Genomic DNA, 19,077 nt, shown 5'->3' on the forward strand with positions numbered 1-19,077 from the left:
ATTGAATAAAAATTATTATACTTACACCATCAAATTAATCTTCAATTAATTCAGGAAACATTTTTTTATAACCTCAACTTATCCGTATTTGTAAGTAGTTCAAGATGAACTGATAAAATTATATAGTTTAACCATTAATAAACACAATAGATGCTAAAGAAATGTTACCATTTTTGTATGTATAAGCTCATCATATCATAGTATTGTAACAACATAATATACAATCTAACTATCGTAATTTTTACAATAGTAGTATTGTAATATTTCTTATTGATTTAATTAAAATATTTTCTTTGTAAAATTACGATAGTGAATAGTAAAAAATCTTTTAAAAACAGTAAATTTTCGTATACGAAATTTTCGTCGAATTTTTCTCCGTGTACACCGATTTAAATCTACGTATGTATGTAGTAGATAGGTAGGTAGGTAGCAATAGGTATATAACAATCTCCTCCGGTAATTTTTCATTTTATCTTCTCATCCTTACTCTACTTCTATATTGATTATATCCTGGGAAATTAACGGTATGTTTATTTTATAACCGAAATCTATATATATTACATCTAGATAATAATATACCTACTAACTAATCGTTTATCAATTCATTGTGATTTTGATTTCATATTTTATATAATACGTTATAATATTTAATAATAAATTTTAAATATAAGAACATAAGATTAATTAATATAAACCTATCATGATTTATTTTTTGTAAATAATTCATTTTATAATATCAAGTGTTTCAATATGAACAGATAATATCATGTCTAAAATAAACATGATATTATCTGTTCCAAATAATTCATTTAAAAAAAATCGTAGTTTTAAGGAATTTTGTAGGCTGTCTCTATCTCTTTTTTTATACTCCCTCAGCAGTATAGTTGACGTCTCGAAATTTCCTTCCTACAATAGCATAGAAGGCTTTGTGAAAGTTTCCCGATATGTCTTGATTTTTAATATCATGTCTAAAATAAACATGATATTATCTGTTCAAAATAATTCATTTAAAAAAAATCGTAGTTTTAAGGAATTTTGTAGGCTGTCTCTATCTCTTTTTTTATACTCCCTCAGCAGTATAGTTGACGTCTCGAAATTTCCTTTCTACAATAGTATAGAAGGCTTTGTGAAAGTTTCCCGATATGTCTTGATTTTTTCTCTACAGTCTTTGTCTAGCTTTCTACAGTGGTTCTTTTGCTTGAGTGGTAATCATCACAATACTTCTTTTGTTGTAGTTTTTAAAAAAAAGTTTTGCTTAGTTCAACAGTACAGTGGATCTCCGGTAATCCGGCCCCTGGCTTATCCGGCGCTCCCTGTAATCCGATAATTGCTTTTTTTCTTTAAGTATGATTTATACTTCAGAGTATCACATACAGAATATTATCTTTACGGACTACATAGTGTCTTAGACAGTTCTCTATAATCCGACAAATTTGATAGTCCGACACTGCACTGCAAAACGTTTGTTGGATTATCGGAGAGGTCTCTGTATATGATTCTTCAAGGCCATTCGCTTGTTTGAAGATTTCTAAGATTTGTATTGTTTGCATCCAAACTAAACTAATTTTATTGGTTTTTTTGAAAGAATACATTATTAACTACCCAAGCATTGCATTATTTTCATATAAGAGCTTGGAAGTTTCGGATGCGGTTTTCCGAAGTTTCTTTTATGTTCCTGAAATTCTATTCTTGAGAAGAATCGCAGGTCCATTATAATTCAGATATCTCTAATTTGTCGTATTACTATTTTTACTTAAAGAAATTTATGAAAAAAACCTCACTTGCTGAAGATTTCAAAATGATAACTAGTTTACTTGAAATTTTGCTGGAGTAGTCTTTCAACCTTCGCAAAGCCTGTGACCTAGAATGCAGTGCTTGAATTGTTTGTTGTGTTTCAAAAAGTTCTTTTATTCTTCAGACTATTAATTGTGTGGAAAATGTAAAAGGGTACGTTTTTTTTACACTAAACTTTTGGACAATATAAGAGTGTGACATTACATATTAGCCCACTAAATTCTTGATTAACAAAGACATCGTGGTCTCAGAAATTTACTTCGAAGTAGATCTTCGGTAATATATTGCCACTCTGATAGACAAAATATGAAATAACGCCAGTTTTACATATGCATCTAATATGCTTAGAAAGTAAATTAAAATTAAAGCTACATACAAGTGAAATTTACAAAATTTAAAACACCCCCCACAAATGCGATGTATTCCTAGTAAACCGATTTTTTGAAACTTAGCTATAAAATGTTCTCAATCGAGTTGGTTCGACCGTTTAGGGGCTGCAATGCCACTAAGAAACACGCAGACGGACAGATAAATACTATAAACTTATAACACTCCTTGTTAAATCAATATAAAAGTGATGGTAAAGGACAGCAGATGAGATGAAAAGGATATTTAGAGAGCTATAATTTTTTGAGACAAATTTTTGGAAATTTACTAATTAAAATTGAAATATTTGAGTTGACTTTGTTCTTTTGAATTATTGTTTTGAATTACCTAATTATTTTACCATTTCAATTTTTGAAATGAATTGAGCCAGGTTGTTTTATAGTTTTTTTCGGGTACGGAACCCTTACCTTGCACTTGAAACATAGCTAAGAGTACTCTCCGTTAAATTACTAAATGAAATCAAAAAAAATTAAAATCGGTTCATCCGTTTAGGCGCTACGATCCCACAGACAGACAAACACACAGACACACACACATAGCGGTCAAACTTATAACACTCCTTTTTTTAGTTCGGTGGTTAAAAATCACCCCAGTTTTACAAATGCATCTAATATACTTAAAAAGTAAATTAAAATTAAAGCTACATAAAATCAATCAAATTATTGCACTGACTTATTAGAGTCTTATCTCCCACAGCTTGTTTATAAATCGTACATTCAGTATTTGTATGCATACAATCAGTGTATAAATAAAATTTTATACCATATAAAGTATGATAAATATGCGGCATAAAACTGCAATTATTTTATTGAATGCACCAAAATAAAAAGTATTATCAAAATTGTATATAATTATTTAAAATATGTTCCTTCAAACATGTAACTTTATAATATTCATACCTCTTGTATGTTTGAATAACTGAACGCCTTTAAGAGATATACCTTGTTGCGTGGGTTATTCAAGTCATATATCACCTAAATGGAGAAGAGTTTCGTACCTTGGATTACGTTTAATTTTAAAATATAAAAATAGAGATAGTTGCTCCTTATATCAACAGAATTCCTATACACTAAACGTAATTTGAGTAGAATTTGATTTAAAACAGAAAGCATAATTGTCAATTTATTATCTCTCTTGCTTGTCTTCTTTGTCTTTTCGTAGTTGCTGGCTCGTGAATAGATATATCTTACAAAAAAATATGAAAAATGTTCCGTCGTACATTTTCATCAAGGTACCACACCTTACCCTGTGTGTACTATAATTTGCATGTATATAAGGTATTTTATGGACATATTGAGATAATAATTATACGAATTATTATTTATTGTAATGTATTTTTGTTGCAAAGAATAAAAAAAAGGTAATTAAATTTTCTCAAGGTCATTTTTGTTGCAAATTAACTTATAAATAAAATAAAAACAACTGTGGAAAAAGTATAGCAATTATATCCGAACAATATCCTTTCTTATATACGATGCATTTTTATTATTCATTTAAATAATCGGGCAACCCTAATATTCAACTTTAAATTAATAATAGGGTATTCCACTATTTTTGAAAAAGTACTTCAAAATGTTGATTTTGTTAATAAAAAGCCACCAAAAATTTATTTCAGAAAAATACACACGCTTTCTTGCCACAAATTGAAATTAAATTTTAAAATTTTTTTAATCTGTCAAAAACGAGGGCATCCAATTTGATGACGTAATATGGGTATCACTATACGAAATAACACAAATAAGTTTGACAAATATATTCATATACATCTGATTATAATAAATATAAATACTTATTATCTATGTATATATTATACCCATCTGTCTACACTGAACTAACTGATGGTCTATGACTACCGCTATGACATCACAGCAGGGCTTATCCGTGTTTTAGGTCACGTGATATACAGTTTAAAAATTGCGATTTTTATTTTAATATTTTAAAAGAAAAAAATGCTTTTATATAGAAATCAAAATATTTAAGTATATTTTTACATAAATTTTTAACTTTTTTCAAATTTCATGATTTAATTTTGACTAACGATAATACCTTATTCTTATTTTTTTGTTTTATTATTCGTAAAATTATTTGGAGAGGAATATCACATTTAATTGAAGGATTATTGTTAAGAACAGAAAAATAGCATTATTTTTATGTCTTATGTATGTTTTAAATCACTTTTGATGGTAACAGCCTGTACTTATACTTCGTTCTCCATTCTGTTACAACATATCTCAAAAAAGTTCCAAAATCAATAACATACAATAATTTACAACATTTAATCGAACTCTACCAATACATATAACCCAGCAAAAACTAAACTAAAAGTTTGTTGTTATTTATTTATCTCGAAGTGTATACCGAAACTCGAAATAGAAACAATTAAAAAAGTTGTTTATAACATATTACAAATTAGAACTTGTTCAAATATTTATACGAAAAAATAACTTTTTTAAATGGAAAAATACCTTTTTATACCATGTATATGTAATATACAAGGTATACTAAGTTTTATACCATGTAGGTATATGTAATATACAAGGTATACTAAGTTTAATCCCCAGTTTGTAACGCTTAAAAATATTGATACTATAAACAAAATTTTGGTATAGGTGTTCATAAAATCACCTTATTAGTCCATTTCCGATTATCTGTCTGTCCTCTGTCTGTCCGTCTGTCAACTCGATTGCTCAAAAACGAAAAAAGATATCAAGCTGAAATTTTTACAGCGTACTCAGGAAGCAAAAAGTGAGAGGAAGTTAGAGATAGAATAAAAGTTTTAATTTAAAAAATATTCCTTATAAAAAAATAACCAACTTTTGTTTGAAAAAATAACCAACTTTTGTTTGTTTTTTGTTTATCCGCGCGGGCGCAAATTAGGCGTACATTGTATAGTATGTATTATATGGGAATATCAGTTATGTATGTGTGACATGTTTGTATGTGTAATGTGATAAAGAGATCAACACTGACTATGCATGGTATTTCAACAATTAACTCAGTCAATTGTTTGTTTTAACTTGTTCGTATTCAATATTGATATTACATTCCATACTTGTTTATTTTTGTTAATACAAATGCTATTATGGTTTATCTAGTCGTGTGAAATTTTTTTCGAGGCTTGTCGGTTTTGATTGTGGTGCAATTCATAAAAAACGGTCGCATACTAAGGGAGAGGAGGGTAGTATGAGTTAGTGTGAAAAGATGTGACAATGCAGTTCATCAAACATTTCTGCTTTAATTTTTCTGCAAATTAGAAAGTTTTTGGTATTGAATGTGTAAATATGATTAAATGCCGAGCATTTAAAGAATCCTTTGACTTACCGATAAGTATTAAATAAAAAAATTTTTTATTTGATTATTATTTTAGACATTTATTACTTTATTGAACTTTTATTATTGAAATAATAAATAAATATCTGAAAATATCAATATTTGTGTACTATCTCTATGAACAGCGACCACACGCGATACGTAGCTTATATCGAGTGACCAGTATGCTCGAAATCTTGTAAGACTGATGCAATTACTAATAGAAAAGTTCTGTAGTTTAGAAAGACTCTTGCACTTGGAAGAAAAATTGAATCCAGTGAGACCAGGATGATGTAACAACAGCAAGAATAATGTAAAACCTTGCAAGATCAATGCCATTAATAATGGAATGATTGTGATCGAGTCTTGTAGTATTGAACTTGAGAAGATTAAGATATTTCTCATTTTTGTGTGTAACCTGATTCAGACTGGAGCATTGAAATGATATATAACATTTCAGAACATAAGATACGCTTGAATATCTTGAGCAGCATACTCTATTTCAATATATTTGCAATTTTTTGTCGCAGTTTCTACTGGTGAGTTTTAATGGAGCAAAGAGAGTATACGTGGACACTAAAGACTATAAAAACCGTTTTGGTTGTCTTGTAATCTTGTGAGTGGTCGAGTTGGATTGGTTGTGTTTGTTTGGCTTAAATATTCTGGCTGCAATAGGAAGGCTTTCTAGTAGTCATTTTTGTATTATTTGCTGAAAATGTTAAAAAAATTTCAGAAAATGAAAAGTTCTACTTCTAGAAAGTTTTGAGTTTGGTTCACGTACTTTTGCCATCGGGTGTTGTGAATGCTTTATGGAACATACCCTGTGTAGAAGATAATACAATTAATGGAATATAAACACTGTTTTGATCTGCCTTTCGTAAAGTTTCTCTTATCCGTTGCCATGATAATTACCCTTGTATAAAGTCTTACAATAAGCTTTAGTATATAAGAATTAAATACAAATTCGTATTTTAAATCCACAAATGAAAATAGTTCAAATAGTTTTAATAATTTTCTCTATACAAACAATATTTCTAAAATTGTATATGTATTCGGAGGATATTTTAAGAAGAAGTAAAATTAGTTTGTGTAAATAGAACGGGGAAACAAATATAGAGTTTTTCATTTAAAATCATAGTATAACTTCTAAAATCAGCTTGTGATGATGAATATTTTATGAGTTTGTGATATCATGAATATTTTTTATCCAAAAAGAATATTTTTATGGTATTTAATTTTATATATGATACCAGAAAATATAAGCCGCATTTGAGAGATGAGTATGGCAAAAATATAATTATCGATTTCTCGAATTACATAGATTCGGCTACTTTTAATGGTAACGCAATCAAAACTTTTCAACAATGTTTGCATGCCTTTTGGTTTTAAGTAGTTGAAGTGGTTGATTTAAAATTTCTTACCTAAGACTAAATTAAAACCTTACCTTCTAAGACTAAATTAAAAAACGGAACACATTTGCATTAAAAAAAATTGGCTCTACATATTCGGTGGAGTACTGAAGTCGTGTGAGGGCTACCCTGTAGTGCACATGCCTAACTTCCCAGAAGGGGAAAAAACATTAAAAAAAGGTCTTCTTAGCCTTCATAGATTATTCTTCGAACATGCAGTACATGCTTATGCTGGAACGATCATTATCTCCATAGATAAATGATGTGTTTTATCCACTTTTCAGATTCTGTTTATTCAGTTGTTTTATTACCATTAAAAAACGCCTCAACTTAAAACTGTTCAAATGCTGAAAACTCTTACAATTCTTAAATACGCGATTACGCGTTGAATAAGCCTATTCACGTGTTAATGTCATAACTGGTTCGCGAAATAATCGAGGCGAAAGAATCCGAACGACCATACGTACATACGCACATACGTACACACACACGCAGACATCACATTGAAAAGTTTGATTCGGATATTGCGGCCTTAAAACCGCGGAAATATGTAAAAATGGAGTTTTTCAAAATTGGCCCCATTACATTAACTTTCTCTTCCGGAAGTTAATAACAATTTTTTTTGATGGTAAACAACTTGTTTGTACCTAATGTAAGTTTAAAGTTCTATCACTTGAAATAGAAAACCCTTTGCAATATAAAACTAAATAACCAGAGGGTGTTATTTAACGATTATTAAAACTATTATTAAATGAAGATAGTGTATATAAAATTCATTATAATTTGGACGTCATCCATAATAGGATGGTTTCCTACAATTAGAGAATCAAAATATGGAGGAAGTATGTTTGGTTTTATAAAGAGATATGAAATTGTTATTTTTATAATAAATATAAAAATCATTAAAATTTTTTTTATTCATTTTCTTGTTTCATGTTTTTCATTAAAAAAATTTAATGACCAAATTTTTGTTTTTATTTCATAAATTATTAAAAAAATACGTATAGCTTAGTAAATGATGTTTTATTGCTTCCTTGAAAGAACACTGTCACGTGACAAAATAATGAAAATAAGTATAAAAATGGAGCAAAGAGTTGTCTTGGAAAAGGTGTCTTAAGAACGGGTAAAAAAACGGAAATTTGTTTCGTCTCCGATTTCCTTAAAAACAAATTTCTACAATGATTTTGGTCCTTAAAGCTCGAAAACCAGAAACTGTAGTAAAGTCGACTAAAATCGTATTCAAATGATGATATCTGGGTGTATTTTCTTCAGTCGATACATGAGACACATGTCTTTTAATCACAAAATCAACCAGATTTTTGTGTCTTTCGATTATTTCTGGTAATTAAGGCTCAAAATCTTAAGAATCCACATCATTTGATAATTAGATGAGAAAATTTTCCTGATTTCTTTGACCCCTGAGAAAATTGAAGATTTTTGTGTGTGTCTGATTTGGATAAGAGTAATTTTTACGTAAACCATAAGAAAATTGGACCTTTTGTCCCTGGGGCGTGTAGTTTCTGAGTCATCCAAATTGTGGGCCATGGGCGACAATATCGGGTCGATTCTTGATATTTTGCCTAGGGTCAGAGATGGCTAGAGATATCGAAAAATGCATTAGAAAAAGTTGCTTAGAATATTTGTTTATACCCAAATACCGATTTTCATGACAAAATTAGCATTCTTAGTTTTTCATGATTTTAGTCCACACTCATAATTTATTATTAATAAGGTAGTATCTACACGAAAGTGATATTCCAAGAATTTCTCAAAACTCAGAATATAAAATATTTAATTCATAATACACTTGCTGTTAAAATTAGAAGATGATTTACCATGCCATACATGAGATATTAGCAATTAAAAGTGACGCAATTTGTACGTGTACATGGGAGAAGTGTATAAAAATACACAAATTTACAAATATTATATTTATTTACCAATGAATGACGTCCACCATCTCTATGAAAAACTAATATAATGTAGAATACTATATTTAGAAAATATATAAATAAAAATAAAAATTATTTACCATATAGTTTCGATAAAAAAACTTAAATAAATAACTCGTTTTAGCGATGATTTTTGTGGAAAAGATATGAAGACTAATGTTAAAGGCATATGTCATAGTGTGTGTGTATGTATACTAGAAACAGTAGTGAGGAACTACAGTCTTGTGAAAATAATATATGGTATATGTATAATAGTCATAGCACAGTTAATGCACTGAATGATAGTATTAGTCCAAAACTTTTTGACTGGACGGTCGCGGAGGAACTACCTTAATTAAGTTTATTGGATATAAAATTAAAAAATAAACTTTTATAACTAGTGTGCTAGTAAATGTAAAAATTGGACCATTTGATAATTTGCTAGTGTTATCTATTCATATATTTCAATAATAAACTTGTAAAATTTTGAGTAAAGACCAAAATAATGAAAAAATTAAAAATGCGAATTTTGTTATGCAAATCTGTACATATAAAAAAATATTTTTAGCATTTTTAAGTAGTTTTCGAACCATCTAACCATCTCTGATGCTAAACAAAATATTAAGAATTGGCCCTAATGCTGAGCCTTATGTTCAGATTTCAGTTAAGTATCTTAAAAAATGTGATCTGTCACCCTGCATGACTGTGTAAAATTTCAAATAGATATTCCTATAAACAACGAAAATATGAGGGTGTCTTCATCTTAAATGCGACACAATGTATATACATTTATAACCCAGAAAGTTGACCTACTAATGTAAGAATATCGCTTGTATATGCTTGTGAAATCTATCTTGTAAAATACAAATGACTAAAGCTCATTGTTTTCCTAAACTTGTTCGTTTTTTCTTTTTAATTAGCATTGTTTATATATCTGTGTATGATCCATATAGAATCGAGATGGTTTTTGGTTCAATTGAAAATTTTAATAAACAAGATTCAATGTAAATAAATATAGGGAGATAGATTTTAAACTATTATATGAAAATTAACCAGAGCATCATCTGGCTGGTTGGCTGGCTTTGCTTGCTCTACGTTGGCATGCCATACAATATAATCCTATTTTATATTTGATACATTGCCAAAAAATTTTCAACATCTTTTGGTTATGTTTTGGGGTGTGTTTTGTGGATGCTATGTAGTAGTATTATAGATTACAGTGTTATTCATAAAATTATGTACCATTGTTATATTATTGTAAACAAATTTATTATGGTTATAAATTGATTAGTATTTTTCGTGTCCCAATTTTTAAATGAGCTAGATTCTATTCAATCGTGCCGTAATTATACCAATATTAAATGATTGGTGGAATTCTATTTTCTATTGGTATAGAAATACGTGCACTGAAAAAAATTAAATAACGACAATCTCATTCCGAAGTTGGCCGTTTCATATTGAAATAAAGTAAAAATACTTTCAAACAATTGCCTAAGGATTGGAACTATTACAGCTGAATATTGTATTTACAATAGAATAGGATTGAATTTAAAATATGAATCAATTGATACAAAATCATTGAAGTTATATAAACAAAATCATTGCTTCTATGAAAAAGATTGATTTTAGTTTAAAGTCATGCATTTTATTGATGGAAAATATAATTGTATTTAGTTGGAATATATAATCGTGTAAAAAATGCAAACCAATGAATGAAAAAAAAATTCTTTGCGTTTGCTTTAAATAGAGTATTTGGTTATTATGATCGCATATCTATCATGTCTAGTCCATATGTGATTGAGGTAACTTCATGAAGATTGTTGTTACCAGTTAATAGAGAGTTTAAAATAATCATACTGATCATTTTTATGACATTTACCATATTTTTTGATATTTATGTAACAAGCATCGATAGCGCAGCTGGTTAAGCTGTAGACTTAGGATACTAAAATCAATAGTAACCCATATATCACTGGTTCAAATCCTTGATTGTTAATTTCACCACTCAACCTCGTACGGTAGTTGTATCGCATTCGTGGCACCATTCGCCATATATGATCTCGCGATGAGGTTGATGCAACATATCGGAATTTTCAATGTGGAATACATAGTATTCCAAGATACAATCACATTTATTGACAAAATGAAAAATAATTAGAAATATTTTCTAATATTGGTCTAATCGAAATACAGCTGCGCTTTTATAAAGATCTTATAAGTGGAGAGGAGGGCTTAGACCAAAATTAAGACTAAAATAAGATTATATTTGACATATTCTGTGCTATACACTTAGCTGTGATCTTCGTCTTGCTCTTATACATTTAGTCTTAGCCGTGCAAGTGTGTGTAAGACGAGGTTAAGAAGACAGTCAAAAAATTTCTTATACACTTGGAAATCAAGTCAATTAAAGAGTGGCTTTTGGATGGTCCGTGACGAATTAGTAAGGACGCAGTCGAAAAGCCTCTTTGCGCTTAATTAAGTAGCTATTTATAAAAAATATTACTGTTTTTGTGGAGTATTTTTTACTAATACACAGGGTATAAATAAAAATATTTAATTTTGATTGCTTATTTCAGATACGAATCAATGAATAATATCCGTAGATATTATATATATAAAAGAAAAAAAAACTTTTTTATTATCCTATTGATGAGTATATTGACTTTACTATGTGAAACGGAATTGCCTGAAGCATATATAATAAATATAAACCATAATTTGATTATTTTTTAAAAAATAGAGTGTTTACAAGATGTGTTAATTCCAATAGAGGATAATTAAATCGAACATTTTTAAATATATGTCTACGGAACTAGTGATAACTCTTTCGTAGACGTAACTAGTGATAACTCTTTCTGAGTTTTTTTTAGCGATTTTCCGACTGTACTGATGATGGAATTTTGAAAAAATTTCGTCAAATGTTCATCGATCCAACTTAATAGGTGTCAAAAATGATCACCGCGGTCGCAATTTAAGTTGTAGTTTGACACCCGGTAGGAACTATGTTCTTTTCGCTATAATTTATGTCGCCCAGAAGCATACCACGACCATTTTAGGAGTAGCTGGTATGAGAATACAAATAAACAAAGACTGTTTGCGCAACCTGGCAGTAAATTTTCATCTTCGATCGTCTTCGATCGTTCACACTATTCACATGGCTTAAGTACCTATTGACACTCCCAAAAATGTAAAAAATAATCGAAGACATCCTTTATCAATGCATTTTGTATTGCATAAACACAATTTTACACGATTTTGTAAGACTCGGTATATAAAAATCTTCTTTTTTTTATCATGTATTTTAGCATTTATTTGAATTTTTTTTTATATTCAAATTCATATAGAAATATTTTAAATCAATAATAATAATATATTTCTATATGTATATTATATCTATTTTATTAGATTTCTTGAATCGTATTCAGATTTAAATTTTGAGGTATACAATCTGGATCAAAGAAACTGAATCACTAAATTATATCAAAATTTATTAAAACTTAAAAAATTAAAAAAATTAAATAGAAATTTATAGTGATTCGAAAGCTCTTATACTATACTGGTCCCTCATGAGCTTTTAACACGCCATTGGTTGGTCTTGACGCCTAAAAAGTATATTGATTAAATTGATTCACTTCATAAAGAAAATAGCAGATGTACTTAAACTTGTGGCTACTACATCGCAAAAAAAGCTCTTAAAAATATGCGGATTAACATCTGCATCCACATTTAAGTTGGTTGTTTTCTATGTTCCATGCCCAAAGTCAAGAAGTAGCGAAGTATTATTCGTAAATTAATTATTTCCATGATATTATGATTTTGTTTCCCAAGGTTAGATTAGGTTAGAGTGGCTGTCCTTGGGTGGGACACACTTATACCATAGGGTCCGTTGTGATTCCGAAAAAAAGGGTTTGCCCATCCCCGGCCACTACTCCATGAACCATTTGGAGCTGTTTAAAAACGGCAGGAGAGCTTTGACGTCGACGGACTTTAGGTTGGAGAGGTCGTCAAAGAGAGGCTGGCTCAAGTAGGTCCATCTCATCATGAAAAGAGCTGGGCAGTGACAGAGAAGATGAGCCATTGTCTCCACCTACTCACCACTGGGACAGCTCCTGCAGTAGTCGTGACACACTGCCAGGCCAAAGCGTTCAGCATGCCTGCCGCCCAACCAGTGTCCTGTAAAAGCCGCCGCAACAACTTTACGAACAGAGGTACTTGGAAGCGATATAAAATTTTCGAAACTCCTGTGATTGTACTCTGACCACATCTGTCTTGTAGAACTACAAGTACGTTCATCCTTGCATCTAAGATTGGAGGATTGTTTCCCAAATTTCGACTACATTTAATGACCCAATTTCTTTGCCTCTGATTGTATATATTATATTCAAGACATAAATATTATATTGTTATATTTCACTTCCGGTAAAACAATATATTTTTTTGTACTTGTTTTTCTGACGAGATAGATATGTAAAATTTATATGGAAAATCATTTTCTTATTTTTTTTATTTATCTCATTGTGTCTAACAAATTTTTTATTTGTCGGTTTATGTGATAAGAAAATGATGGAAAAATGGAAAATGGCATTAAGTTTGACAGATGCTCTTTTTATGTTTTTTACTAAATGTTAACGATAAAATTATTTGAATTGAATTCTACATTTTGGAACAAATCATTTTACGTAAAAAAATTATAACAATTTTCAGCTCCAATTATAGAGAAATCTACCAATTTTTGGAGTTGTAAGCTGAAATTGTAAGAGTCAATAACAAAAATTGGTCTCCATGATTTAAATTTTTCGTAGTAGTTACCTACAATTTAAAAAAAAGCAATTACTTTAACGATTGGGTTCCCAGCTCTTGTCATGAGGAGATGGACTTACTTGAGCTAGCCTCTCTTTGACGACCTCTCCGACCTAAAGTCAGTAGACATCAAAGCCCTCCTGCTGTTCTTAAACAGCTCCAAATGGTTCATGGAGTAGTGGCAAGGGATGTTCCAACCCTTAAACGGTATCACAACGGACTCTATGGTCTAAGTGTGTCCCACCCCAGGACAGCCTCTCTAACCTAACTTAACCTAACGATTGGGTGAATAATTTTTAAGATATTGCCTGAAATCAATATGGATAATCGATTCGAATACAGTTTTTCATACAAAATTTTCAACCCAATCATGAAATGAGCTCGTTTTTTGGGATAAAATGACCCAATTCCGAAATAGAAAGTTGTTTTGAATATAAGAGTTGTTTATTATTTTTTTATAAGCGACATTTTCTACATGCAAACTTTTGTTCTATCTCTAACGGCTTACAAGATGGGCCCTACGGACCCAAGAGAAGACCCGATTGACCTATGTTGATCATTTACGAACTCGTCCTCAGTTTTTACGTCCTAAGCACGCTGCAAATTTCAGCTTGATATCTCTTTCAATTTTTGCGTTATCGTGCTTACGGACAGACAAGCAGAAATGGACTAATTAGGAGATTTTATGAACATTTATTAAAAATTTTTGTTGTTACCATCAATATTTTTAAGCCTTACAAACTTGGGACTAAATTTAATATACTATGATATATTTCATATATACATGGTATAAAAATTTTCAATGATATGTTTGTTGAATAGTTAAACATTTTATTATTATATGAATGGTGTTAATTTTAGGATGAGTGTCATTATTTGACGCCATATTAAATAGAGTCTGGAACATTCCCAATTTTTGAAAACATATTATATGGAGTTCCATAGTAAATAAGAAATATATATAGAACAACTTACTAAATTTAAAATAATTTACGCTATGTTTTTTTTATCCTTTGCAGATATTTAGAATACAACTAGGACAACCATTATACTGTTGTTAAAGGATAATATTACAAAATAATATGGCGGTGACTGTGTTTCCAAAATTGGAATTAAAATGGTAAGTTTTTTTTTACACATTCCATAATATAACAATTACCACAGACTACAGAGAATTTATTTCTGCATTAAATTACAGGAGTTGTTTTTATATTAAAATAGGTTCAGTATCACATACTGAATGAAAATGCACAAAATTTTTACAAAAATAGGCGTCGGAAGTCTATTTTAAGGAAAACCGTTTTAGGTTATATCTCCATAACCGCGCATTTTAGACCAAAAATGATAATAACCTTTATTGTAGATCATTAAATTATCTACCTTTTTGTAAAATGATTTTTTTGTATCACCCGTTTATGACTTATACGACTATGACGATTTAGTTATTGACTATTTAACCGATATGTCTTCTAATATTTGTTTAAACAAGATATTAACTTAACTTTTAAATGTACAAATTTCCTAAAACATTTAGGTGTAATATATTGCTAAAATTGAAATAATTGAAATATTTATCATAAATTAATCAACTCAATGTACTGTTCGGCCACATTATCGAATCATATTCAAACTTTTATCGCATTAAATTATCTTTCTAAAATACCTCAGCCAGTTTCATTGATTTTAAAATATTTTCCTTTGTTTTATTTTGATTTAAAGTTGTAATGAGTTAAAAAATCTTTAAAAAACACCCTAGTTAAACCATAAGTAATTGGAGCCAAAATCATTTTACATATAGAATAAAATTTTCTAAAATGTTTGTTTGAATTTTTACGCAGTCGCAACTCGTACAGTTTTCGAAAAAAAGTTCAAAAAGATACTTTCGAGAAAATTTCACTCTCAATTATAGCCGAGTATCCTTGTAAATATACAGCTAAAATTTAATCAAAGCTCTTCAACTGAACTGAATTAATTTTATAATCCTTTGTTTGTCCTGCGTTTTAATCCTTTCCACTTGGGGCAGTTCAAGTTTTGGAGTGCTATAAAAATATGTATAATAATCTTTTATACTTTTGCATATTTAATTAGAGAAATTGAATTTATTAAGTTCTTTTAATTGGTTCTGTTTTCTTAACGATATTATTCAATTTTTTTTTTTAATTTCTATGAGAATATTTTCCATTCAACACATTTAACGATTCAAATCAACTTGAGAGAATGAGTTCTGTTTTTATATTTGTTCGAATATCTTTTAATATTATCCTTTAAATGTTTTTATATTCTTAAATATAATATTTTTCTTTCAAATCTAGCTACAATATTTCTCATTTTTTTAAAACTTTTTTTCGAAGAAATATTACGTTTCATTTTATTTTTATATCTCGACTTTATGTAAAGAATGCTAACAAGTAGCTAGTTACACGGTAACGTGTATATAATTCATCTTTAAGTGCACTTGAACAGTTATACTAAAAGAAAATTTCCGTAAAGACACCATATTCGTTGTGTGCGTAGTCATGGTAGGGACAATAAAAACGATGCCAACGCTTCCAGTGATTTTGGCGATAAAGGAAGCTGTTATGACTAATTTGTAATTCTTTACATGTTAATGTTATAGAAATGTCCAGTTAAAATTTTTCAAATGTAAATTATCATAATTATTTATTTAAATTTGTAAGACAATAATATTAAATTTCCAATGTAAGTCATAAATGCAATCCATGCAATTATATATGCATGCATACAATTCTACAATTAAAGTAGTTTATCGTTACCATGGAAACGCTTCCAATAAAACTCACACACGGTGCGAATAGTATTGAATCGTACCTTTATTGCTACTGTGAGAATTTCGAAAATGTTTGAAAATTCTGTTATTTCAGAGGTGGAAAATTCTGTTTGTTTCCATATTTGAGACAATATCAATAAATAGTAAGAATTTCGTGGGATTTTCTAGAATCTTCACAGTGGCACTCTAAGCCTAATTACTATCAGCTTATTTATCGACTAAGAGGTATGTCCATTGAATTATTTTATAGTACTTACAATCGAAAAATCGATCTGGGAATGGAAGTATACTTAAAATTTAGCGTGCAGTCTTATGCTTGGCTTACAATAGCAACGTATGAATAATTTTTTGATATTAAATCACACGTTGGCGTGAAAATACATACTAAAAATATATTTTAAAACAAATGAAAACAAAATTGACTGAGTTAATTGTTGAAATACCAAGCACATAAATAGTGTTGATTACGCTATCACATTGCACATACATATACAATTTATATAATACATACTATACAATTTACGCCTAATTTGCGCCCTCACGGGTAAACAATGATGTTTACAAAAAAATGTTTCAAACAAAAGTTGTTTATATTTTGATAAGGAACATTTTTTACGCTTAAACTTTTGTTCTATCTCTAACGGCTTAGAAGATGGCTCCTACGGACCCATTCATCATTTACGAATTCGACCTCACTTTTTACGTCCCGAGAACGCTGTAAAATTTCAGCTTGATATCTTTTTTCCTTTTTAAATTATCGTGCCCACAGACGGACGGACAACCGGAAATGGACTAATTAGATGATTCTATGAACACCTATAGCAAAATTTTTTTCGTAGCATCAATATTTTTATGCGTTACAAACTTGGGACTAAACTTAATATACTATGTATATTTCATATATACATGGTATAATATTGTAAGAATTTAGCGTTAGTTTAACAAGGGAGTTGTTAAGACTGTTGTTATCTAGGGTTTTATTTTAACATAGGAAAAAAAATTTTTCTACGAATCTGTTAATATTAGAAATTGTTACTGTAAGATAAATATCTTTTATGGAGCTTTGACTACTTTTATGATTTTTTTATATCACCATTATGCTATATTTTTTATATCACCATTATGATAAGAAAAATACCATTTCTGTTCCTATCATCCATGGATCATAAAAAATTTTTAAAGGAACGGAAATAATATGTCTTTTTAATTATCAGCTAATTTATAGAGCCATGACAATTGAATTGTTTCAAAATACTTACAGTCGTAAAATGGATCTTGGAATTGAAGCATACTTAAAATCTAGCTTGGCGTCTTATGCTTGGCTTACAATAGCAACAAATGAAAAATATTAAATTTCACGTTGTTGTGAAAGTACATACTAATATTATGTTTTAAATTGTATGAATTTAGCCTTAGTTTAACAAGGGAGTTGTTAACACTGTTGCTATCTAGGGGCTTATTTAAACAAAGTAAATAATATTTTTCTACGAATCTGTTAAAATTAGAAATTGTTACTGCTAATTGTTACTGCTAAGTTAAATATCTTTTATGATGTTTTGACTACTTTTATGATTATTTTTATATCATCATTAGTTATAAGATCATATCTGTTCCCACCAACCATTGATCCTAAAAAGTTTTTAAGGAAACGGAAATAATAAGGCTTGTCACAGATTATAAATTGCGCTTCTTAATTAAATGGCATTTCGTCATAAACCTGGAAATTGTAGAGTGAAATTATTATATTTTTTATATTTTATTAAAATGAATTTTACTTAAAATATGAGATCGGACAACATTTTTTTTTATCACTTCACATGAAGAATTCTAACGAATTGAGAAGTGAAGTTCGTTTTTAAAAATATTTACTAGTAGCGATGCAATATATGAACGTTTAAAATTCCTAACTATACAAAAGGAATATCGCAAATATAACTTTGTTTTGCTAAAAGGAGATGGGAAACCTATGAATACAATCTTTGATTGCTTATAACTTTTTCCTTTTATAATCAATTTTAAATTTCACTTTCAAATTTTGTCATGGTATTAAGTCTTGTTTTACATTTTTATGGGCAATTCTACGCTAATTGCATCTGAACGCCATTTATTTCAAGGATAAAGAATCAAAAAACTAAAATATTGAAAAAAAGGCGTAGATGTTTCATCATTAAGGAGGAGCAAAGCTATCAAACAATCTATATCAAAGCTCGTTTTAAAATTCAAGACAAATATTGCATTTACCAATCATTTTCTTGATTTGAAAATTATCAAACATGTTCTAGACAAGCGTCTAATCATATATTTCGTACTAGATATCATTAGCCATATAAAATATTTGTTAAATAATTAATTAAAAGCATGCAATTTTACTGTGACCCAATATAGTACCCAGAATAAAATGACTTGAAAATATCTCTATATATTATAAATGCGAAAGTAAGCATGTTTGTTTGTTTGTTTGTTTGTTTGTTACGCTTTCACGCTTAAACTAGCGAATGGTTTTTAATGAAACTGTACAGCAATATAGCTGATATATCAGAATAACACATGAACTATAATTTATAAAGATATATTTAAAAAAAATAAAAAAATTTAATTTAATTTGACATTTGAAATTACCAATAAATTACAGATTTCTGTAAAAATAGTCAATATAAAA

At 29.1% G+C, this 19,077-nt stretch overlaps 1 protein-coding gene across 1 annotated transcript in view; it reads left to right on the top strand.

Moving 5' to 3' along the window:
- The window catches only part of LOC123298365 (RNA-binding protein Musashi homolog 2), a 325,285-nt gene that overhangs the window by 6,401 nt on the left and 299,807 nt on the right, over positions 1 to 19,077 (top strand). Inside the window, exon 2 of the mRNA XM_044880349.1 lies at positions 14,650 to 14,750. Coding sequence (XP_044736284.1) covers positions 14,713 to 14,750 — 38 coding nt within the window. The 5' untranslated portion in view covers positions 14,650 to 14,712. The remainder of the gene's footprint in view (positions 1 to 14,649; positions 14,751 to 19,077) is intronic.

This window comes from Chrysoperla carnea, chromosome 4 (genome assembly GCF_905475395.1).
Source record: "Chrysoperla carnea chromosome 4, inChrCarn1.1, whole genome shotgun sequence".
NCBI lineage: Eukaryota > Metazoa > Arthropoda > Insecta > Neuroptera > Chrysopidae > Chrysoperla > Chrysoperla carnea.